Raw genomic sequence first — 25,066 nt, 5'->3', positions numbered from 1 at the left:
TAACATAGTAGGACTCAGCCCCAAATCTCAAACACATAAAATGTAACTTAAAAAAAAATTAAAAACGAAATCTACTTTCTCGGAAGCCAAAACAAGAGCAGACAAGGCTCCAAGAGCCGAATATCTCTGGATGCTGAAAATTTCACACCCATTATCATTTTCTGACTCTCAGTCCATCGGAACAGGAGCCATCTCCCAGGGGCAGTGGCTCGCATTGGTAACCCCAGCAGCATCAAGGCAGGAGGCTGAAGTGGAGTTCCAGTTCTAGGCCTGATGGGGTTGTATGTCAAGAGAGCCTCAAAAATAAAATAAAAACCCTGAAAACATTGTCTGAAGACCATTGTGCTATGCCAGGAATACATGAGTGAGCTTAAAATTTAGACAAGAATTTGAGAAAGAGCTGGGCGGTCGTGGTGCACGCTTTTAATCCCAGCACTCAGGAGGCAGAAGCAGGAGGATCTCTGTAAGTTCCAGGCCAGCCTGGTCTACAGAGTGAGTTCCAGGACAGTCAGAGAAACCCTGTCTCGAGGAAAAAAAAATAAAAAATAAAAAAAGAAAGAGAAGAATGACTGAGATATTTCACCTCCACATACATGCATGCGTGTACACACCCATATGACTATGTATGGGAACAGGAACGGACACACATACACAACACAAGGGAAACTCCATGGGTACACACGCCCAGCAGGACAGATGTGCAGCAGGTAACACCCGCCAAGAGAAGGCAGGCAATTTCTAGTCTGAAAGTCGTGATCAAAAGGCTTTGGCATTCTGAGATATTTTAGACCTTATTACGGAGAGGGACAACATGAGAGTTCTCTCATTCATGTACACTTGTCCCTACACACAGCAGGGCTGGCACTTCCTGGGATCTCAGGGATGTCAGAGTCGGGACAGTTCAAACTACTAACGTCTCTTCAAGGAAAACCTCCGGGAGCTTCTGCAGCCGCGGTTTCAAAGTATTGATGGTTCTGTTTTCTTAGAGATCTCCTGAAAAATGGCAGAGGGTCCTCACCTCACCGCACAGCCGTGCTCACAATCAATCTCTTTGTGAAGGTCTCAATTTACATACAACAGAGAGACAGAGAATCCTGTGCTAATTAAGGTCCGGGGCTAGTTAGCAAATTGCTCTAATTGTAGATCCTCCAGCATCCTGGCTCTGTACACACATCCAAACCAAGCAAGTCTCAGGAAGAATGACACTGTTTGGGATTTTAATGTGTTAGGCTTCCGCTACATCTGTGCCTGGTTTCCGCGGGGACCGGTCCCTCGCACTGGTGACACAAGGCAGACCCAGCACAGCTGCACACCGCCATTATGCCCACAAGATGTACACGCAGCAGGATCGAGATGCAAGCAGCCTGAACAGGGAGCCTCCATGCAGGGAAGTGAACCAGACTGCTTTTCAGACTCCCAGTCTCCGGCCTATGAGGCCAGGCCTTGCCTGACTCACACAGTTATGACCAAACTCCTGCAAGGAAGTACGCTGTGACCATTCTAGCACAGAGAATGCAAGATGACAGCCGTGGGCCATTTCTGTCCCCTTGATAGGAGTTTACGGGTGTATGTGCCATCCTCGAGAAACTGGTCTGCATCTCTGTGTCTAAACGAGCTACCGTTGCAAGAGAAGGGTGGGGCAATCCAAGCAGACATCGCGAGTGAGCCCAATCCCTGGCCCTGAGCAGTAAGTAGAACCCCCCACCCCACCCAGTAACCCCCCTGTATTTCCCCCATGCTGGCAGCCACCACAGGTATATCTGCTGGCCCTGAAGGGGTTCGATTTGGGGGTTTAAAGCAAAAGACAAAACATGCCCCTGCTTCCTACTTGGCAACTTCACGCATCATCATGAGTCTCAGTTTCCAAGACTGTGAAATGGGAAAGCACAGATCAGAGCAGCGAGGTGGAAACCAGCGAGGCGATGTGCGGACGCTGTGTGCGGACGACACTGTGTGCACACACGGGTAAGAACTCACGAACCCTTCACTGTGCCAACGCTCCTGGAAGCTGGATGGTGCTTGTGATTTACGTCTGAATAGCTTTCAGCAAATTGTCACCCTCGGACACAAATGTCACCCTGACATCTTGAAAGCAGGAAGGCTTTGTCTCCTGAGAAGTGAGAGCTCTGGAAAATGCCAGGGATGATATAAAGGAAGCAATAGACTCGGGAACCAGCCTATTAATAATAAGTGATTACACGGGAAGGGCAGCTGATAGAATCCGGAGAGCCTGAAGGCCCCACGGATGGGGAATCTGAATAGAACTTGAGAAGTCTGAACTAGCTCCGGTGAGACGGCTCGGTGGGTGCCTTCACACACACACACACACACACACACACACACACACACACACACACACAATGGAACGTGTACACATTCAATAAATAAATACACACAGGGCGGGGGTGGGTGTTTGTCTTTAATCCATGCACTCTGGAGACAATCAGGAGGATTCCTGCCTGTATCTGTAAGTTTGAGGCCACGAGGCTAGCCTGGACTACAGAGCAAGTTCCAGGACAGCCAAGACTGTTACACAGAAAAACCCTGTCTCAAAAACAAAAAACTAAACAACAGCAACAAGAATTCCAAGCTAAGTGGATTGACATATGGCCTGCTATCCCAGCTACTCGCTTAGGCTCACAGTTCAAGACTAGCCTGGGCAACAGAAAATCATCTCAGTTCAAAAAAAGAAACAAAACAAAGCCTTAACACTTGGGAATCTGAGGCAGTAAGATTTCATCTGGTTTGAGGAAAACTTATGCTATGTGCTAAGTTCCTGAACTGGGAAAATGGCTCAGAAGATAAGGTGCTGTCTGTCAAGCCTGAGAGCCTGAGGACCTGAGTTCGATCCTAGGGCCCACATAGTTGAAGACCAGGTCTCATGAGCAGTCTTCTGGCTTCCATACATATCCTGTGGCACAAAGACACCCACACCAGAATAAATGCATTAAAACAACATTTCAACTGAGGGCTAGAGAGGCAGCTGAGGGGTAGTGCGCTTGCCCTGGCCTCTCCACCAATCACTATCGTCTCTGAGATCCCAGAGCCAGCTGGAGTCTGTCCCCTACCCCCACAACCAACCCCAGATGAACATCCTGAGCTTCTCCAGATGCCCCACCTCATCTCCTGAGGAATGTTCATTTCCTTGTGGAGACAGCCAGGGTGGGTCCAAGTGTCTAGACAGCAACCAAAGGGCAGCCACAGACACATGGCCCGTATGTGCCCTACTGTTCCTGGGGTCAATGAGCCATCCACGCCTTTCCTGTCACCACCATGAGACAACTGACCACTTTCCTGCTGGACCCTACTGCTCCTTCCCAAATGGTCCAGACAGGCTTGTACTGTTCATAACAGAAAAAGAGCAATCAGACAGGCCACACGCTCAGCGATTGGCACACACATGTGTCTCTTCCTCCTCCCCTCTCCAGGTTAATTAATTACTACTTCTTCTTTTTTTTTTTTTTTTAAAGACAGGATTCTGACTTTTGGGGACTGAAGCACTAAACACTGAGGACCACAAGAAAATGGGTCTAAAGGGACAATTCGTGTTCACAGCCTGGATCACCACAGTGGGGACCTCGGAGATAAATGGGGTTGAAAGAGGGATAAGCCTTGTGCCAACACATCACACACGTCACATCCTGGCCACACAGTCTTCAACTCTATGAACCTCGGTGCCCTGGGATCAAAGTTCGGGCTGTGAAATATGAACGACACTCAGATGACTGTATCAGAAGAGCGCCCTGGCAGGGCGAGCCCTGCGCCCTTGTAATCCCAGCACTTGGGGACAGAAGTCAGAGACATCCAGAGTTCAAGGCCAGCCTTCAACACACAATAAATTCAAGGTCAGTGTGGGTTGCACGAAACTCCCATAAAAGCACACACACCTTTAATCCCAGCACTCTTCAAGTAGCTCAAGGCCAGCCTGATCTGCAAAGCACGTCTCAAAATAACAATAAAATAATAATAATAATAACAACAATCATAAAACAAAGTAATAATAATAACAACAACCATAATAATAAACTAGACATAGTGGCGCACGCCTTTAATCCCAGCATTCCAGAAGCAGAGGCAGGCAGATCTCTGAGTTAGAGGCCATCCTGGGCTACAGAGTGAAAGCCTGTCTCGATAAAATAAAAACAACAACAACAAAAAAAAAAATCGTTGTAATCCAGAGCACAAACCACTCTTGCAGAGAACCTGAGTTCAATTCCCAGCGTCCACATCCAGCAGCTCACAATTGCGTCCAATGCCAAGAGCCAGGGATCTGGAACCCTCGGCTGGCCTCCCAGGCGTCCACATTCATTTGTACATACCAAACCGGAAATACATATAACTTAAAATAAATAAATATTCTGAGAGAAAGATGTCCTGGAAACAACAGCAGGCCAGAGTAAGTCTCTCTCCACCAGGACAGCCACCAAAGGGCTTACAGAAAGTCCCTTAGAAAGGAAGGGGAGTTCTCCCCTCGGATTCCCAGCAAAGCCAGGGCCTCTAATCACTTTCAACAGTGCAAAGACCAACAGGCCAGCAGGCTGAGTCACTGTGCAATGGAGGAACACACTTGCTGTCAAAACTGGGGATCTGAGTTTGGACCCAGAGTCCCACACAACTCCAGTAAGCGGTCTTTGCCCTACCTCCACATGTGTATAGCAGTACATGTATTTGGATGTACATATGCACACAAGTATTCAAAATAAATACATGTTATTGGAGACCCATGAATTCGTGTCTAACCGCCATGGACACACAAAGGCGTGGGCACAAACGCGCCCGACAGAGAGGTAGTAACGCCCATGCATCTGCTTCTCGGTTAACTCAGAGAACCCGAGAGCAGTACCCTGGCGTGGATGAGCACAGCTGGATCCTGGTTTCTAATACCACTGACCCAGAAAGGGCCTTGAAGCAGAACACAAACATAAAGTCATAAACAGAGCCCAGGATGATAGGGGCTGTCCTAGGGATCCCCAGGGCCAGCACAAAGCACTCCGGGCCGTCCAACTGAAGCAATGTGTACCAAGTAGCAGTGCGTGACCCCAAGAGTACAAAACCGATCACTGGGTCCATGATAATATCAAGGAACAAAGAAACACATAGGAGAGACACAGCTCAGAAGTTAAGAGCATAACTTCCAGAGCCCTGGGTTTAATTCCTAGCACCCACATGGCTCACAACCATGTTCCAGGGGATCCAATTCCCTCTTCTGGCCCCTGTGGGCACCAACCATGCACAAGGTACACACAGGTATATATGCACGCAAACACCAAAACACATAATTTTTCAAAAAATAAACCTTTTTTTTAAAAAGAGACCGATGACATAGGGAAACAGTATCTCTATTGTACAGAGTTCTAATACAGTCACTGTGCTCGTGCAGAGGGACGCGGGACACAGTCTCCTGCTCCTGGGATGTAGCTCAGTAATTTCCTTCCAAGGACTGCAGTGTGGGGACCAAGGGTGTGGCTCAGTCGGTAAAATGTTTACCTAGCATTAGCAAGACCCAGGTTCCACTCCCAACACCACATAAACCTCACAGGGCCACACACCTGTGACCCCCACACTTATCGCCCTGGACAGCACAGCAAGCTTAAGTGTGAGCTACATGAGTCTCTGTCCAAAAAAAAAATTCTTTTAGGAGTACAATTTGGGAAATGTCAAGGTCATCAAAAATAAAGGTCTGAGAAATGGTTACTAAGGAGACGGTGCCATAGAGTGCCACAGTAGCGTTCTGGAATAGAAACAGGGCCTTCCCAGGACAGCTGAGGAACTCTGAACACAGTGTGGGCTTTAGAGGATGAATTCAGAACATCTCGATATGGGGAAGAGGGGTGAAGTCGGGTGGGAGTCGTGCTACCTCCATCCACCAAAATCCACCAAAAGTCTTTCTGGCAAACATCTGAGAAAAGTCTGTGTGATAAGAAGCAGGCTACCAGGACCCAGGGCAGCATGCTCCAGACAGACAGAGACACAAACTCCCAGGACAAACAGAAGGGCACAGGGAGCGAAGTCGGGAACGTTGGTGCTGCAGGAGGAAAGGAGGCGAAAGGGGCAGGTCACAGTGACTTCAGACAGTAAGGGTGTTAGGAGGTCACTGGAGGGAGCACAAGCTCTTGGAAGACAAGCACAAGTGAGGGTGTGTGCCTGTGCACATGTGCACATGTGTGCGCAGGCGTGGAGGTCAGAGGTCAACTTCAGCTGTTACTCCTCAGGAGTTGTCCACCCTTTGTGCTTCTCTGGAGGGGATCTCACATTGAGACAGGATTTTTACACGAGTGTTAAGAGATTGACTCAGACCTTCAGCAAGCACTTTACCAGCTGAACCATCTTCTCGGCCCTATAGATGCTTTTTAGGAATGGTCCTCACTGCCCTGGGAAAAGCAGATGGACACGGGTCATCCAGAGCCGGCAAGCAACAGAGAGGGAAGAGCATTTAGTTATGAACTAGGGACCTCTTATTGTATAATGACACAGTCTCCACAGTGGGCACAGCAAGCCCCTGGTGAACTTTGCCAAGTTGGGGGGGGGGTCACCACTGTGGACCTTCTGGAGGAGGTTTTACTCTGCCTGCCAAGGAGTCCATGAAAGAGACAGCCTCAACACAGCCCACACTACCGACTTACCACCCATTAGAGACTCAATCTTGTAACCTGCAGGGTTACACCTCCCGCCTCAGAAGGGGACTGGACAGGTTCAGCACAAGAAGGACCATGGTGTCCCACAAGCTCCAAACACACCAGTATCCCTGGCACAGACAGCCCTAGGTGGGAGGAGCCTAAGGTGTAAAGAAGCTCCATACCTGGGCTTACAGATAATAAAAGGAGCCAGGCATGAGTGACAGGGCACACCTTTAACCCCAGCACTCAAAAGGCAGAGGCAGGTGGATTTCTGTGAGTTCAGAGCCAACAGGGTCTACAGAGCACATTCTAGGCCAGTCAGGCCTAGTGAGACCTATAATAGTGAGACCCTGACTCTAAAAAGGGAGGGACACAAGACAGACAAAGACGAAACCCAACACCGCCCAGCCCCTCTCTAGATGGCTCCCCATTCTCTCTACTCTGTCATCTGCCTCATTGGTCAATTCCCAACAGCAGGGCTCCAAGGGGCTTCCTCAGTCATGGTCAACTGCCGCCAAAGGCTCTGGTAGAAGGATCCCCTGCTCCAGCACTCTGGGCTCCTCGCCACCAGGAGCAATGAAATTCAGATGGCCTGCACATTCTGGGACAATGGAGGCAAGCGACAGGGCAGTGAGCCTGCCTCCTTCTCCCTGCTCCTCAGCCAGTTCTCAGTGACCACCTGACCCTTAGCTCGACCCAAATAATAAGGCTGTCTGTTTTGGGGGTTTTTGTTTTTGTTTTTGTTTTAGCCCTGACATGTTCTTTTCTTCCAAGTGCCTTTAGGAAGTCACATTTTATGACATCCTGGCCAGATGAGAGTCTCCTCCTGGAAGGACCTGTACCAACCCTTCCTGCCAACCCGCCCTGCAGCCCCTCCTACCTCCCAGAGAGCAGTGAGCAGCAGAGGAACAAAACAATGCAGTGGCTGGGCTACTCCAGCAAACAGTGCTGCAGTGAGCACCCAGAGCGCAAACAAATACTCCCTTTGGGGTGCCCCGCAACCTCTCCCACCGAGCAGCAAGGCTCCCAGCAAACAGAGTAAACAGCAGAGCAGACACCACAGTTTGCTCTGAGTGCAGGGCCCTGGCGTCCTCACTCCCTTGTTATGGCTGACCAAGACCACCATTTTCCAAAGAAGCCGGCCCGCCCCATCCCACTCCGGAGATTGCCCAGAGGCCCGCTGTTAAAAATCACGAAATCTGCCACAGCTGCAGACCCCAGTGGCTTCTGCAGGCAACATACCATTGAGACTCTTGAAGCCTGTTAGAATCGCTCTAGGGAGAGGCAGGCAGGCACCCTGGCCCAGACACACACCCCAAATTTACCACAGGGCAACTCCAGACAAGTCAGTGCACCTACACAGGCACAGCAGGGAGAGAAGACTGAACGATGTCTCCAGAAATTAGGTTCATCCATCAAAGGACCCTACAGCGCGACGGGTGTCACGCCCAGCAGCTCGGAGAACCACATTTCACCCCTCCACAACAACAAAAGAAATCCCACCCCTCCTCGAGAACTGAGCAGATAATCTGAGATTTTTTTCACTCACCTTTGGAGCGAGTGGAAATGTCCATTCCCTCTTCCACCTCCTGTTCAGTTTTTATTTCCTCCTCAGCCAAGCTGAAATAGAACAAATTAGGTCTGTTTAGGGAGGCTGCTGACAGCCCCTGTGGGGGCAGCTGCTGGGGAGCCAGAGAGCAAACCCGCTTTCCCTCCAGACCCTTGTCGTGTGAGACGGGGAGCACACCTGATTCCAACCAAGTGTGAAGATGATGAACGGACTTCTTTAGAACACTAGAATACTAAAAATACTTTTTGAAAAAGCCAAATTAATATTTCAATTGTCATGCCATTCATTAGGAGATGGGAGGGGGCACATGTTCTTAGTTTATGAACTCCAATACAACCTACCCACTTCTAGCCTAAAGAACCGGGCCTTCAAATTAGCCAAGTTTCTCATTGCTGACACCAGGGTGCCACACAGGCAGGTTAGAGCCTTCCACTGGGTACCCAGAATCCCTAACGCATGGCCTCCCCATCCTGAACCTAATAGCCCTCCAATGAGGCAGGAACATGAAAACAGACGTACTGGTTAAATTACAAGGTAGAAAAACATGGCCAGACTCAACCAGCCTTTATCCTAGGAATCAGGACCCCAGGGTCTCCAGGCAGCCTGAACCCCAGCAGGCATGGCTTCCTTCTGAACTGTGGCTAATTACACTCCAGCACAGACAGAGGAATGAGGAAGGATTATTTAAAAGGCACAGGTTGAGTGGAGAGCTGGGATAAGAAAGGAGGCAGGCAGAACCCCTTAGCCAGGAGGGTCTGTCGTCCAGAACCCTCTCTTCTCTGCTGGAACACAGGTTAGACAAGAGCAGGTCCTGTCATCTCTGAACCCTCCCCCCTCCAAGCCCCTAACACTTCAAAAGCCAAACCAAAGGAAATTCAGATCTGCTCTTATAGGTGTGAGAACATTCCAGGCATTTCCAGATGCCATTTCTATGAGAAGCTATCAATCGTGGCTCAGTAAGAAGAAACGGACGCATCACCAACTGATGTGGCTGGAATTTTCCATCGGGAAGGCTCGAAGACAGGAAGAGAGCAGAGAAGACCGTCCCGTCTGTGTCCTGTGCTCTGTGGGAGTGACAAGGCAAAAATGACGGGTCCAAAAGGCGGCCTCAGGCCTGGAAGCTCAGGGTAAGATGGAGTCGCGTTTGGGAGAGCTCCAGGTGTGTTGGGAGGGCAGAATTCAAGACAGGAACTAGGCAGAAAGAGAAAAGATGATGGCTCATGACAAGAGCTGAGAGTCCTCGACTTTAACTAGTCCCAAGAGAGAGAAGAGAGGGAGATAGTTTAGGTTGGAATTTAAATATTAACACAACACGCTTAGCACTATGATATGGATCCAGTCTTGGTAACAATGACATTTAGTCAGCATCTGTAGAGAGACCAACAACAAAACCACCAAAGAAATACTGACACGTTGTCACAGGTGATCCTCTGCCAAAGAAACCAGCCTGCCAGACCTGAGCACGTCACCAAGGGGGAACAATACAGGGGACAGTGGAAGGTAGTTTCTACTCCAGCTTCCAGGGAAAAGCAAACTCAACTCAGAAACCCTGCCTGGAATGCTGATTATGTGCCCCAGGTGCGGCTGGAGGGGTGCTTCCTGCAGCCAGCAGAGATGGGGTAGATGGTTAACTTCAAAAGGACAACCTTAAACCTTGGTCTTTCAAAGCAACTAGAATTCTGCTCCCCTCTCCAGCAGGAAGCATTTAAAACAGATGCCACCCATATTTTGAGGGGTGGGAACAGTGCTAGTCTGTGCTCCAAATAAAAACCAGGGGGGAAAGGAATAATTACGACTCACAGAGAGCCCCCACCCTACCCCGCAACAAAACCCACTTGAAGGATTTCTATCATGATGGGAACATTGAAAGGTGTATTGATCAAGGCGGGAGGCCTGCACTGGAGAGAACAATTATGTGGCTTGTAAGAGCCCAGAAGGGCTGAATACTTCAGGCGGGAGTGCCGAGATGCTAAGAAAATGCAAAGTAGTTTCTCGGAGTGGCTGTTTGCTGCTGAGTTTAGGATAATCAATTCTGAAACAGAAGTGGGGGGTAAGCTGGCTTATCTTCCCAAGCATTACAAGTGATCGCCATAGTCACCTGACTTTAGCTATAGCATCACCGGTTTTGAGCCTAGGATTTCCAGCACAATTGAAGAAAACCATCCTTTTCACACAACAGCAAGCTGTCCCTTCAGAGGCAACCCCCATCTGTGCAAGAACATGCGCGCGCACGTGCACACACACAGGCACACTCGCACAAGTGCACAACTTGTATTTGACTAAATTGAAATGGCAGTGCCTGTGAATGAAAGGAAAAACAAGCAAACAAAAACACTCCACTTACAAAAGCAAAGACCAAAATACAAAATTAGTCATTTCGAATAAAACACAAAATTAGTCATTTAGAATAGCCACATGCAAGGGACTTCCTTTCACCTACAATCTTCGGTTTCTTATCTTTTCTTTTTTTTTTCCTGTTCAATGTTAAGCACTAAGAGGATCATATCACAGGAGCTGATGAGAAAAGATTGATACCTTTCTAAATGCCCCCACAGATTCTGAGCAATTTAGTTTAAGAGCTGTTTGGAGATTGTGGGGTGGAAGGGGTGGGGGCGGATAACCAAATAACAATCTTTAGAGAGAAAACTGCAACGGGAGAAAAATACTTTGAACTTTTGCCATTAACACGTTAAAAGTCCTAGCATGCACAGCCCCCCCCCTCGGCTGCTAGAACCCAACAACCCTGCTGATCATTTCAATCAACAAAGGAACAAGTCCTGCTTAGAAATTGACAATTCTATTTTTGTGAAGGTCTGATGGGGTGAATGGATGCATAAAGAACAGGGTTAAAATAAGCAAACAGAGAAAAAGAATGTATCAACTAGTTGCATACACTGTATACAGGCGACCATCAGCACTTCGGCTCACATTTACCCAAGTCACTCACTGGTGGATCCACAAACTGTCACGGAAAGAAGATACAGCACCTGCAGACACAATCAACTCCATCTCCTTTTCCCTTTCCAAAAAAAATAAGACTCTCCCATACTCATTCTTTAAGCAAGAAACCCGGTCTTCCTTCTAAACCTACATGCACCAGGAGGAAAGGAGCAATTAAAAGTTGCATCCGCACTCCTGTCCATCCAGGACGCCTTAAACCTTCTGATTATTAATTCTGAGGACTCAGGGCTGATCCGTAATTCCCAGGCATCTCACCCCTTCAACACTTCCCAAGGAGAGAGAGAGAAGAAAAAGCCATCTATTTGACAGGGGGTAGGGGGAAAAGCCTGGATGGATATACAATAGGCAGATCCTCCTTCTCCCAAGTGCCCTTAATACTTTGACTTTTACAACAATCTGTAACCCAGCTAGAACACGTAACCAGCATGCACAAGAAGACCTTGCTGCCCCAGTCAGAAGATCACACAGCAATTCAGGAATCATGCATCATTCCCAAGCGCTTCTCCCAGGTTTTACTTTCATTCAAAAATACCAAAAGGGTCCAGGCTGTAAGAAATACTTAATACCCAAGGCACAGCATCCTCCTCCTCCTCCTCCATGTCACAACAGTCAGCATCAAAATGTACAGGGGGGGAACAAAAGCAAAACAAAACCAGGCATGCTCCTCTGAATCTGCAAATAATTTTCTTTAATTGGGGGAGGGGGAGGACGGTTAGCAAAGCGCTTTCTATAATCACTCACCTAAAACGGGCAGTCATCGGAGCTAAGCTATTTATGCAGGATTCTTAAAATGGCGGCTGGCAACAGTGCCTCATTCCTGTATTGGAGCTAAAATGGTAGCAGTTTGTTCAATAGCTGAGCTCATGTTTAAGGAGCCCTGCTAGTTCCAAAGCTGCCTTCATAAACATCAGAACTAGAAAATGCTCCACCAAAGGACACCAACAATCCAACGTTTGAAGAATAAAAAAAAAAAAAAAGGAAAAGGGAAAAAAAAAAACAAACTGCAGTCAGTGGCAGGAGTTGGTGAAGTCACAGGTTCCCAAGGAAAAGCCAGCCTTCCCTTTCAGGCGCTCAGCCTTCCTCAGGAGACTGTGCTGGGGCCCCCTTGCCCTGCACTGAGGTGGGTGGAAGGTTAGGAATTACGCAGCCCCCTGGCATAATGTGGAGACAGACAGGTGTCTCTGCACGCAGATCAGTCCTGGAGAGCAGGCTGCAGGGGAGGAAGCTCGTGCCCTTCTGAGTCCAGAGCAGCTCGACATCCCTTCTCTCCAGGTAAAAGGAAAGCTCTCAGAACAGCAGGCATAGGAGACGCAGAGCGACAGGACTGCACCTCTGTCTGAGGCCAAGCTGAAAATTCAGAACGATGGTGAGCCTAAAAACTGCCAAATACAGCAGCCACCCCTGCTAACAGAGATCACCAAGGACAGACCCCTCGGGTCTACAAAGGAGAAACCCTAGTCCACAGAAGATGACTCTCACAAATGAGGTTTCCGTCCACCTCCCCCCACGGGGCCTGGGAGGTAACAATGCATTTTTGCAAAGCCCCCTTCACAGGCCGAACTATTAATAATAGCGTCATGATGGCCAATGTCATTGACTGCTAAGGTCTAAGAGCTACAGGATTCCTCCAACTCTGGGAGCAGGGAGTTTCAAGGTGACAGTTTTTCAGCTCCTAGGGAGAAAGGGGGCACCATGCCCGTGGCTGAGCCGGGCGAGGCCGGGTCGCTGGCTGGGAGCCGGTCTGCAGGTAGGAGATCCGGGTAGGAAGGGCCGGCCTGGCAGTATGCAGGCTGCAGAGCTGGCAGGGCCTCCCTGTTTGTCTGTAAGGAAAACAGAACCGAAGCGGGGGGAAGGGCAAGCAGAGCCCAGCAACCTGAGGCCAAGAGTGACTCCTGACTTGCTTTTTGCCTTTGAAGAAAAACCGTGAAGACTTCTAAACCCACTACTGCCTTTTACATCTCAGCCATGGGGCCGGGCCCCTTGAATGTGTCTTCTCAGGGTCAACCAAAAGCAAAGAGACCAGGAGCTAGCAAATGTGTGCCTGGGTCAGAGGAGCCAGGAGGAGAAAGAGAGCAAACAGAAACAAGAGATCACACATTTGACTAGATTGGACTTCCCAAACATACCTTGCCTGTGGGTGACCAGCACCCAGTCTTCTATGACCCCCCTGCCCCACATACAACCTTTTCTTTAAGACCTGATGCGCTGGCTCTCTGAAAGAAAGGGGGGAGAGCTATTGTTTTCACCCCTAATTTATAATCCAAGGGACCTCATGCTTGCTTTCTGACTCAAATCATTTTGAGCGTTGATTATAAAATAACTAGACTTCTGCAATGTTCTTGGCTCTACAATTAGAAAAAAAACCCTGAAGAAAGTTTACTGAGTGGTTATATGTAATTAATTCCTAGTTAAGACTGAGCACTGGCCATTTTCTGGAGCTAATAAAAGCAGTGACTCCCCTCCCCCACGTGAATGCCACTTCATCTCCCGAAGCAGAATGGTGTACCCATCCTGGAAGGTCTTAAAGGGGCGAAGGGAGGGGACAGAGAGAGGAGGGAGGGAGGGAGGCAGAGGAAGAGAGAGAGCGAGAGAGAGGGAGGGGCAGAGAAGGAAAGATGGGAGGAGGGGGAAGAGAAAGAGAGATCAAAAGCTCCAGTGTCCGTATTTGCTCCCTGCAGCTGCAAATCCTCTTTGGGGACCAGGGAGGCAGAAGGGAAGGGAAACTAGCCCCTCAGTCTGTTTTCCCTCTGCAATTTGCACAAGTGTTGAACCTTCCACCTTGATGAGGAGAAGCAAGGTGGGGGATGGGGAATCCTAGGGATGGAATGGAGGATCTCTTCAGCTTGGCCACCTGCTTTTCCTAAAAGGAACAAAAAAAAAAGTAGAAATTTCCAGAAGTCGTATACTCAGGCCACTGCAATTGTCAATCTTTTCCCAAAATCTATTGGTTTAAGAGTGCAGGGGGAAAGGAACCCCATTGGGCTAGTCTGTGAGCCAGCACTGAGGTCCCACAGAGTCCAACTGCAATGCAGTCATTTTTTTTTATTCTCCCTTTAGTAACTGGAAAAGAATGCTACTTCGAAAGCAATTAACTTTTTACCAACCCGGGCATGGTGGTGGCCATGAGGAAAATTGGGCAGCTTGAGCCAGGGTTAGGAAATTGGCTGGGGTTCACATTCACAAACAGACCCCGGCTTTCCAAACCTGTGGGAGCCATTTTAATGCAAGCTCTCAGAGGACAATTGCTTTGCCCTCAAGTTTCCTTCCAGCCTGACAAGTTATGCAAATACTGAGAGAGGCAAACCAGGAGGCCTCTGATTAGCCACTGGTTCTGGGGAAGACCACAAGAACCTCAGGTTGTAATTTCCATTTACAGCAACAGAGATAAGGAGAGAGAGAGAGAGAGAGAGAGAGAGTAGCAGAACTCGTGTGGGCCAGTGGCACGGGTTAAAGAACATTACAGCCATCTTTTTACTTCAGAGACGCTGGCCTGCCTCACACAGACTGCCCAGTTCATAATTTCATCCGATCTCTTTACTAAATGAACCTTTTCCAACTGGTGTCAAAGGGCGAGTTGCTTGAACATGGAAAGAGAAAGATTAGTGAGCCTGTGAAGTTGGTCTGAGACCACTGCACACTGGGGCCGCACTTCCATTGCAGGCTGCATGGATCTCAAAGCTGGAAATAAACGTCGTGAGCTTCCAGGCAGACCCTGGAGATACAGGCTAAGAGAAAAGTCGACTTTTGTCACTTTAAGATTCTAACTGCACCCTTAGAATTAGGGTGAATGAAAAGCCAGCATGCACAGAGAAGCGTGGAGCAGGCTTCAGGGGGTAAAGGCTGAAACTGGTGGTCAGTGAGTCCTAAGCCAAACCTAGTTTGGCAATGGAGAGGATTCTGTACTAGATGTAAACACCGTTAAGTTACATATGGCAACATAAGGCACACACAGGCACGTACCCCCCCCCCGTGGGGGGGGCTCTGGAACCCCTAAGAACAAACAGTCTTGTTCACACCTCACAAGCAGGCCACCTACCCAGAGTTCAGAAGACCCAGACACAATTCCAGGTCTAGCTGCAAGTCACAGGGAACCCAGCAATTCCTCCCCAGCTGAGGGTAAACAGGAAGTGAGACCAGCAGTCCTAACTGCAGCTTAGCAGGAACAACAGTGGACTTAAGCCATCACCTAAACCCAAGGCACTCTTTAGAAGCCACCTCCCCCACATTACAACAGACCCCAAATGTTCACCGAACTCTTGCTACACGGCCAGAGGAGATGGATTGCTTTACTTACCCAACATACGTTCAAGCAACCGTCCCACTTTTCCAGTTAGGAAGAGAGAACAAGCTGGCAGATTTGGGACTTGACCAAAAAGGAAAATTTTTTGTAAACAGTTACATGGTATTATTAAAAACGCGCACCACCACCACCACCACCACCACTACCACCACCACCACCACCACCACCACCAACACAGCCCAGCAACTGGGTATGAGATGCTGTCATGAGCCTCAGGTATGATCTTACATCCTCTACACTGTATAACAGAGGCCAGAAGATGATACAATGGTTTAAAAAAAAAAAAAGAGGGACAAGAAAACAAGGATAAAAGAAACATTAGCCCATGGAAAATCATGCAAGACTAGAAAGCTAAAGGAGTTAGAGTCCTCCCAGGTTTTTTTTTTTCCCTGCAGGATGTTATTCAAAATCTCTCCCCATCCCAACTCCCAACCCACCCCCCAGGCACCAACCCTACTCCCAAAACTCCCTCAGAGGCTAGAAAACACTTTGAGAACCATTTGCTGGCTGTAGGCTGACTTGAAGAACACTCTGTACCAAAGCTAAGTCAGGAAAAAAAAAAAAAAAAAGGCTGAACAATGTCGTTGTTAAGTGTGAAACACAGTGGAGGAAGAGGAGCGTCCACACGCCACCACCCACCTAGGCCCAGCCTGGTTCCCTGAGCACAGCTCTTGCTCAGGCCTGGGTTCTGTTGCAAACAAACACACATCCTCTCTTGCCAGAACTTAGCCCAGCCTTTCCCAGAACCTCTCTGGAGAAGCAGGCTTGCTTGTTCTGCTATCTGCCACACGCAGTCCTGAGCAGGGCTGGGAGAGGACCTTCTGGCTTACCTTCCATTTTCTTCCCCAGCAGGCATGTGACAGAGCAGACAATAGTGCAGGGGTGGGGGTGGGGGGGGACTGTTCAGAGAGGGAGAGAGGGAGGAAGGGAGAGGGGAAAAAAAAAGAAGGGGAAATAAAATAATAGCTACTCTTTTGGCACACCAGGATCTAGCTTCAAAGTATTCCAGAAATTCTATGTCCTGGACAGAGTAAAGTGTCCCAGGCCCTCACCAGCCTGTAAAATCAAGCTGTGGCTAATGGCTACTTAGCCATGTGACCCAAGAAAGGAAAAAAAAATCTCTCTAAACAGTCCCAAGTTAGCCTAAGTGCTCTGGGGGGGTGAGTGTGGCCCAGCCAGACTACAGAGAAATCACACTGCTAGTCCACAAGTCGCATGGCTCAGAGGGAGGGGGGAAAAGATGGTTAAAAAGGCGAGCTTACCTCTGTGGATGCATTGTTAACTGTGTAATGTCAATACTTATAAAACATGGAGGACAGGCTCCTAGTTCTCACAGAAAAAGGGTTTGGCACTTCGGCTGATGATCTGGCCGCCTAATAAAAGCTCATCCCCGATTGGCTGCCTCGGCAAATCGGAGTGTAAAGCCGTCGCGGATTGGCTGAAACACTTCCTGAGCGATTATCTTTGTGAGGCTCGGGTGAGCAAGAGCCATCCTGTGCATAGAAAAAGACAGGCCAAGCTAGGCCTTTTGCAGGAAGAAAAACTTGGGAAAGGGGCCCCCGCACGCACTTCTCCCACACCCTGGCGAGATTCCCCGGTCCTGGCAAACCTGTGCAGCCAGCCTGACCTGCTCCAGCGAAGCCTGAGGCCAGGATGCCACTGGGAAGAGCCCTTTTGGGGTGGGCTGGAGGGCTCATCCACACCTGCCCCCACACAGAAGTCCTTTTCTAAGGAGGCAAGCGGGCCGTTTTCTAGAGCAAGCCCGCTTGAGTGGGGTCTCAAAGGAGAAAGTCGAGCTGAGGGCTGGAAAGCCCCAGGGAGACAGGAGCAAGAGGGGCAAGGCCAGATGCAGGCCTCTGAGGGGCTGGGGAGGGAAAACAGGCGCCCAAGGGAGGCCCCCAACAAATCAGCAAGGGGCAGCCAGGTTCCTGAAAGCTGAGGAGCCGCTGCTGTGGGGAGGAGTGGTCAAGTTTGCCTAGTCATGGTCAAAGTGCCTGTAGGAGAAAGCAGGCCCACAGAGCCATTTGCAAGGCTGGGAGTCTACAACCTCTCACCACCTCCTGGCGGTCCTCAAAGAAAAACCAAAAGGGTCTCTCTGTCAAGATGGCAAGTGGGGGAACCCTCCCCAAGCTTACCCTAAGAAAAGCCAAATGCGTTGCTAGCAGGCCACATGCCTCCAACTACAGACCTCCCTTCCCAGCTCCCTCCCCCACCGATGAGGCCTGCTAAACCTGTCAGTTAAACAAAAATCTGACTTCCGTGTTAGTCTGTGATGCCTTCAGCTTCCTGCCTGTTAACCCTCTCTCGGACTCTGGGCCTCGCTGGGAAAAACTAGGCCCTGAGATTGCAGAAAAGGCCTGTGGAAAAATACCAGCTGAAGCTCTCCGGGCAGATGCAGAGAGGGAGAGAGAGGGAGAGAGGGAGAGAGGGAGGGAGGGAGAGAAAGAGAGAGAGAGAGAGAGAGAGAGAGAGAGAAAGAGAGAGAGAGCGCTAACTGCCTTCTCGCCTCTGCTTCCCAAGGAGGCGTGGACCTTCTGAATCCAGGGCATACAGGCAGTGTCTGAGAAGCCATTTAAATCCAGAGGGACAGAGAAAGATGTCAAACCCGGCCAGGAAACAAGAACGTCCATTATAGTCAGGCCTGCACACCCACAGGTTAGCCCTTTCTGCCACAATCGCCCCTGTATGTGTGTTCTGGGGGGAACTGGGCTCTGTTTGGTGGGCAGACAAATCCCCTGGGCTTCATAAGGGTTCTTGCTTCAATTTATTTCCACAGAGAACTGCTTCTTCTCGTCCCCTAAGGCAGATGGAAAGGCGATTTCACACACAGCCTCACACTTGGCAATTCCCCCCACCCCCCGAATCCCTGGCTCTACTCCCCAGTAAAATATTAACTAGTTTCTCAGACCTGCTTATAATTCTGCTCGTTTCAGTAGTGCCGGGTGGGAGGCCAACGCCAGTTTCTTCCTAAAAGGTGCGTTTGTAGAAAAGGCAAAGAGAAGACTCTTAGACTGCCCTAGCCTCTCTCCTATTCTTTAGTTATTTTTTAAACAACGTCCTTAATTAACAAGATATAGTTTTTAAAAAACAGAAGCTAAATAAACACCTTTCTTTGGGGGCTGGAGTTGGTTCAGCCAGACACCAGGAGGCGGACCCAGGAAGCAATAAAGTCTCCCCTTGGCGACTGAAATTAGGACTCATTCCTGCCCCCCCCACCATTCCTCAAATAAGAGTGGAGCTGTTCGCTTGCTCTCCCAGCCCCCCAAGGACAACAGATGCCCAGCAGGCCAGCATGCCTTCTCCCTGGCTGCAGATCTGCTATCAGGATCCAGAACCAGCCAGGAATCTAAACACACTACTGCGGGGAAGAGCCCTGGGTTTGGAAACAAGACAGGATTTTGTTGTTTTAACGGGCTGAGGCCAAGATTCGGAGAGGACATCTCCAGAGCCACGAGGCCTGACAAAGGCACTCAGGACAACAGGCCTGGCCTCACCCAGAGGGAGGAGTCAGCTCTTACTGGGGAGGGAACCCTGACTGGGACCAAATGGGGAACCAGAGGCCTGATCCGGGCACATTTTCCTCTCCCTCCCATTCATGTGGCAGAGGCCTCCACCACTGCTCACATGAAATATTGCTTTAGGGAAATAAACACCAAGGGGGCTGCTGACAGAGCTCATGGGCACCTAACTTCACAACTGGAGAAGGAAATACACAGCCGAGTGTTCATGGATACCATGGGTTAGAGCTTGGTGCATAAGTAATTGCAGCGTGCACGCGCGCGCGCACACACACACACACTCTCTCTCTCTCTCTTCCTTCTCTCTCCCTCCCTCTCTCCCTGCATCTGGTCACTTGAACTGTTTTCTGGGGCAAAGAGCAGGAAGCTGACGGCCTGCTAGCGATCTATTGGAACAGCTTTGTTTGAGGAACGCAGCTGCCATTCAGGCTTGGCTGAGGTTATCTGGGAAATGTGACTGGCCTGGAGGCAAAGGTAGGGTGCAGACGGGAATCTGGGAAGGACACAGATTGTGGAGGAAGCCTGAGTCCCGCCCACCCGCCAAGGCTGATCTTGGGCTTGACGGAATGTGGCTGATGGCAAAAAACAGAAAACACTTCTGAAGGCCTCTCTGCTGGGCTGCCAGTCTGTGCTGCACAGGCTGACTGCGTCGGGGCAAGGACTGGCTACAGAGCTTGAACTGGGCCCAGAGAAGCCCTGTGCAGCTCAGGGTCACACAGCCAGCAGATGCCTCTTTTTGACTTCCAACCCAATAGTAGTCCTGGATTACTTCGGCCTCTCACGGAAGTGAGGCTGAACTGAGGCTGCAATGGCGAGCCCCTAAGAGCACGGGCTGCTCTTCCGGAGGACCTGGGTTCAATTCCCAGCACCAGCGTGGCAGCTCACAGTGATCTGTGACTCCAGTTCCTCCGACACCCTCACACAGACACACAATGTAGGCAACACACCAATGCACATGAAATAAAAATAAACTATTTAAAGAGTGGGAGAGCACCCTTAGGTGGGCTTCGAATTCTGAGCCACAGAGCTGGGAGCCATCGAACTCAACGGATGCAACTGCCCATTACAGCTGAGGCCCAGGGCAAGCCCCCTTTCCCGTACAATCCTCTTGCTAGATTGCCACCTCAAATGGGGCTTTTATATTTCTTAAAATCTGTGCATTCTGACAGACGCAATTTTGTCCCCCAACCTAGGTGACAACTGGAGACTTCTGGGCTGTCACAACTGGAGAAGAGCTGGCTGCTGACAGCCAGTGCGTAGAAACCAGAGATACAGTTAAAAAAAATAAATAAGCCTGTGTATGGTCCTCACGATGCCGGCAAGTGTGAGATCCAGAATGCACTTTGTGCTGAGTTTGGGAGTCCACGACAATGCAAGGGAAGGGGGGAAAAAAAAATCAACAACCATCACGCTTCTGCATCGAAAAGGCAGCAGAGGCCTAGACAAGCTCGCTCCTCGGTGATATTAATAAGTAATGAGCTAATAAGACGATATTAAAGCCTGTCTCTTTCACTAAGCCTGGTGGTGCAGGCCTGTAATCCCAGCTCCTGGGTGGAGAGAGGGTCTGAGTTAGAAGGATGGAAAGTCTGGAACCAGCCTTGAGCATCATGGAGGGCTAGCTGGGTGACTTAGGGAGACCTTGTCTCAAAATACAACGTAGAAAGAAGCCTGTGTGCGTAGCTCATTGCCGCTGCGCTTACAAGGTCAGAATCCGGCTTCTGGGAAGCCAAGCGGTGGTGTCAAGACAGCTAGCCTTGGAGGAGGGGAAGGGCTGGCTGGCCCACCTTCCCTCCCTCTCCAGCGCCTCACTTAGCAGAGACCAGGCCTCCCTGAGATGTTCTCAAAGCCTCTGGCCAGCAGCCAGGCAGCAGCAGGAGGAGCGGCCTGTGCAAGCTGCATCCCAAGATAGCTTAGGCAGTGACTAGGAAACCAGGCCCTGGACTTATCTGCCTTGGGCAAGAAGGCAGGCAGCAGGCTTCTTGTCTGTTATGGGAAATGATGGGGTCTGAGGCAGGGGTGGTGTTTAAAATACCTCGGTTTTGTGTTGTTTCTGTTTGGCCAATTAGAACTGAAGCTAACCTTAGGGACAATGACAGCAGGCCTCATCTTCAAGGATGAAACTGACAGCATCCTGTTACAGCCACAAACAACAGGCAGCCAGGACTTGTCCCTCCCTTGGACAAGATGTCTGCCCCAGGAGGAGGAGTATGTGCGTATGAGCGTGCGTGCATGCGTGTGCATGTGCTTGTGCGTGTGTGTGTGTGTGTGTGTGTGTGTGTGTGGTTTTACTTCTCCCTAGAAGGGGCTGGCAGAATTAAAGGGATGGCGAGAGGAACAATACAAAGGGTTGGGGCAAAGGGCAGGTGGTAAGTTGAACAGCCTGTGCCCCATCAGGCAGATGGTCCGCAGCACAGGTGTGAACAGTGCAGGGTCAGACAAAGGAGGGTGATTTGGTGTTACCCAAACCTGCTCTTCTGCCATCCCAGTGGCTTTACTGCTTGTCTCTCCTTCCCACTAGACCATCGGTTTTCAATGGAGGAAAACATTTGCCTCCCCAAAGCCATGTGGTAATAATCTCGGGAGAGGTTCTGGATTGTCGCCATCTAGGAGCTGAGGGTGGAGATGCTCCAGGGATCTAATAGGGGGAGTCCAGGTGCAATGTACCACATCCTACCCTGCACAGGATGGCTTCCACGTCAGCAGGACTGAAGCTGGGGTCCCAAGCTCAAACCTGCCTCTGAATCCTTCCCCAATCCTTCCCCATGGTGCCCCAAATCAAACCTAATAACAACCCCAGATTATTAAACCTCTATAAACCATAATCTATCCATGGGGTATAACAGGCATAAAAAAAGCCCTAAATCCTATCCCCAAGTACCACAAACAAAACAATAGGGCCAGGAGTGCTAACACACACTTTCAATTCCAGCATTAGGGAGGCAAAGGCTGACAGACGGACCTCTGTGAGTTTGAGGCTAGATTGGTCTACATAGCAAGTTCTAGGACAGCCAAGGCTACATAGAGAGAGCCTGTTTCAAATAAATAAATAAATGGATGAATAAATGAATGAGGAGGCACCTGCCACAGTCTCCTACCAAAACCTTTGCTCCAGTCCTTGCAAATTCAGAGAATGTATGCACACCACATAACCACCCAGGGTGCCAGCAGCCATCGCCCAGTCCCTGTCCCTCCTCAAAACTCCCTGATTCCCATCCCTCTAAGAGCAAAAGCCATGTCTCACAACTGACTGAGCCGCCATCCTCACCAGCTGGGTACCATTCCCATCTCTGGTTCCAGCTCCTTCCTCCCTCCGCGGCTCACTCCGCTCGGCGTGCCCATCTGTTCTTTCCTGCAAGCATACCCGGCGCCCCTCCTCTGGCCTTTGCACTTGGTCTCCAGCCCTGCCCTGTACCTCCTCCCTGCAGCCCGTCTCTCTGCTCCCTCAATCCACCTCAAAACACTAAGCCGTTTCCTCCTCTGGACCCCAACATGTCCATCCCTTCCTTCCTGCTGGCTTCAGAAAAGACTCCTCCAAATCCTGGTGTGGGGGAGCGTGTCTGTAATTTTTTCATTTGGGAGCCTGAGTTCAAGGCCAGCCTAGGCTACATATCAAGATCATAGCAAAAAAGGTTGTGGATTTAGCTCAGAGGTAGAATAGTCCCTGGGTCTGTTCTCAGCACGGCAAAACTAAAAAAGAAAGGATTCCGGGCAGACAAACATTCAGGTTCTGACACTCTTTCCCACCCCGCCCCCACCCCTCAGCTCAACCAGGGCCCTGTTTCTCTGCAGCGTTCACTCTTTTCCTTTCTTCCCCACATCAAGAGACAGAAGAGCGGCGCAGTGGTTGAATGTGTGGCTGGCGGCTGTGAATCCCAGCTGCTCCACTCACCGGCTGCAGGGCCTCGCCCAAGGTTCACAATTCTCCCCGCCTAGATTTCCTCATCTACACAGGGAGCAGTCGACACAACACCCACCTAGAAGCCTGAATGCACCCTCCCATGGACCACTGTGGCTATGGCACAAAGCAGCCCATGTCCAGTTTCCTAGCCTGTTTGGCTCAGTCTCAGAGTTTCCCTCCAGACCAGCAAGAAGGCTCAGGAGATAGGTTCAATTCAGTTCCTAGGATCACATGATGGGAGCTGTCCTCGTGAATTTATGTGAACACATGCATGCCCGCGCGCGCGCGCACGGGTGCACACACACACACACACACACACGTACTTAAAAATAATAAAATCTCTCCACGTGTTGGTGGCACAACCCTTTAATCCCAGCACTTGGGGGGGACAGTCAGTCAGGGCAGACCTGGTTTATACAGTGAGTTCCAGGACAGCCAGGGCCACCCTGTCTTGAAAAAACCTAGATAGATGATGGATGGATGGATGGATGGATGGGTGGATGGATGGATGGATGGATGGGGAAAAAAAAAACTCTCTATATGAATGTCCCAAGAGATGGCTCAGCACCTAAGGATGCTTGCTGCCAAGACTAGTAACCTGAATCTGACCCCTAGGACCCAAGTGGTAGAAGAAAACCACACCAACGCCTTTATTTTATTTGTACTCTGGCCTCTAGCCTTGGCATGTATGGTCCCACACAGTCACACAAAAATAAGTAATAAAATGGTTTTTTTAAAAAGTCTTTTTGATTTACTGGAAGCTGGTGAGGTAGGTCAGTGGGTAAAGTCAGTTGCCATCAAGCCATGAGCTGAGCTCAGTCCTCAGGACCTACATGGTGGCAAGCTAGAAAAGGCTCTTCTAAACTGTCCTCTGTATGTCCTTGTATGTCAGCACACACACACTATAAATAAAAATATAATTTCAAAATTTGATATGGAAGTCAGGCAGTGGCAGTGCATGTCTTTTATCCCAGCACTCAGGAGGCAGAGGCAGTCAGATCTCTGAGTTCGAGGCCAGTCAGCCTAGTCTACAGAGCGAGTTCCAGGATAGCCAGGGCTGTTACACAGAGAAGCCCTGTCTCAAAAAAACAATTTCTAAAAAATTAAATTAAGCAAAAACTTTTCACATTAATAACTTCATTCCTAGCCAGAGAAGATTCCAACCACACAGGGCTAACCTCTCCCCGGCTAGAGGACATGCTTGCTGGTCTACATGCAGTCAGATAGACACAGCGTGCCCCAGTCTGTTAGTGCAAGACCTGCTGTGTCTGCTGATCCCGCTTGGAAGAAGCTAACAGCTGAAGAGGCAACGAAGGAATAAAGAAATCCATGCACACGATAACATCAAATTGAGGCAGATCTCTGTAAAGAGGAATAGGGTACAGTGACAGGAATGACGGGGGAAGGAGCTGCTGTTTCCAAGAAGGCCGGGACACTGGAGCCGAAAACAGAAACAGGAAACACATACAAAAGCCTCCTGAGGTGGGGTTGAGCCTGGCAGATCAGCTGTCATTCAGTTAAGTGAGGTTCTGAGGGCCTTGCTTGGAGACATAATCACTGTATCAGCCATTCATCTGTGACTGAGACAAAATATCCCAAGACATCCTTTGCTTCCCATCCCCGCTCTCCTGCACATCCAGACTGCACCACCGCGGTTCTACTGCCAATGAAAATCCCGTGGAAGAAACAAAAAGCCTGGGGACAGGAGAGCTTGCCCAGCAGGTCCAGAGATCCTAACCCCAGCACTACAGAAACCAGATGTGGTGCTAAATGCTTGTAATCGCAGCATTTGGGAGGCGGATTCAGAGGATTGGAAATTTAAAGTCATCCTGGCTACACTGTGAGTTCAAGGCCAGCCTAGGCCATGAGAGACCCTGCCAAGGAGGAAAGAGAGGAGGGAGGAAGAGAACAATGGACATGTATACACAGAACTTTAGCTCCTCCTTAGGCCTGGCTCTGGTGCTTTCTGCCAGCTGCAGAATCCCAAATAATGTCCCTGGTTCATCTGGGATCACAAGTACCATAGGGTTGTCTGGAAGATGAGACAAATAACAAGATGCGGGCATCTGTCTACTCCAAGCGAGCACAGAGATATTCCAACAAAGTCACTGCTGTTGCAGTTCAGACAGACCCTTAGCAGTACCCTACCACTCCAGTGAAGATGATGCCCTCAGTGACCCCCGCTTCCTCTGACTCCAGACC

General features: G+C 49.7%; 1 protein-coding gene and 1 long non-coding RNA gene across 18 annotated transcripts in view; one reads left to right on the top strand and one right to left on the bottom strand.

The window, feature by feature from the left end:
* The window catches only part of Zmynd8 (zinc finger MYND-type containing 8), a 95,440-nt gene extending 77,832 nt beyond the window's left edge, over nt 1-17,608 (bottom strand). For 2 of the 17 annotated variants that reach the window (XM_087911001.1, XM_087910991.1), the window contains exons 1-2: nt 16,711-16,938; nt 8,167-8,237 (exon numbers count right to left, since the gene is read on the bottom strand). In XM_087911001.1, coding sequence (XP_087767127.1) covers nt 8,167-8,237; nt 16,711-16,724 — 85 coding nt within the window. In that variant the 5' untranslated portion in view covers nt 16,725-16,938. Of the gene's footprint in view, nt 1-8,166; nt 8,238-11,714; nt 11,774-11,889; nt 12,110-15,442; nt 15,512-16,278; nt 16,514-16,710; nt 16,942-17,583 lie in introns of those variants that run through there. The other 15 variants (XM_087910981.1, XM_087910987.1, XM_087910989.1 and 12 more) reach the window with 14 other exon arrangements.
* A 1,592-nt stretch (nt 17,609-19,200) lies between these two features.
* On the top strand, nt 19,201-20,482 carry LOC146892744 (uncharacterized). Its single transcript, XR_015003999.2, has 2 exons — nt 19,201-19,440; nt 20,160-20,482. It is a non-coding gene; the product is annotated as an uncharacterized LOC146892744 (long non-coding RNA).
* The last annotated feature ends 4,584 nt before the right edge of the window (nt 20,483-25,066 follow it).

Source organism: Myodes glareolus, chromosome 10 (assembly GCF_982192425.1).
Source record: "Myodes glareolus chromosome 10, mMyoGla1.1, whole genome shotgun sequence".
Classification (NCBI taxonomy): domain Eukaryota; kingdom Metazoa; phylum Chordata; class Mammalia; order Rodentia; family Cricetidae; genus Myodes; species Myodes glareolus.
This window is presented reverse-complemented; position numbering and strand designations above follow the sequence as displayed.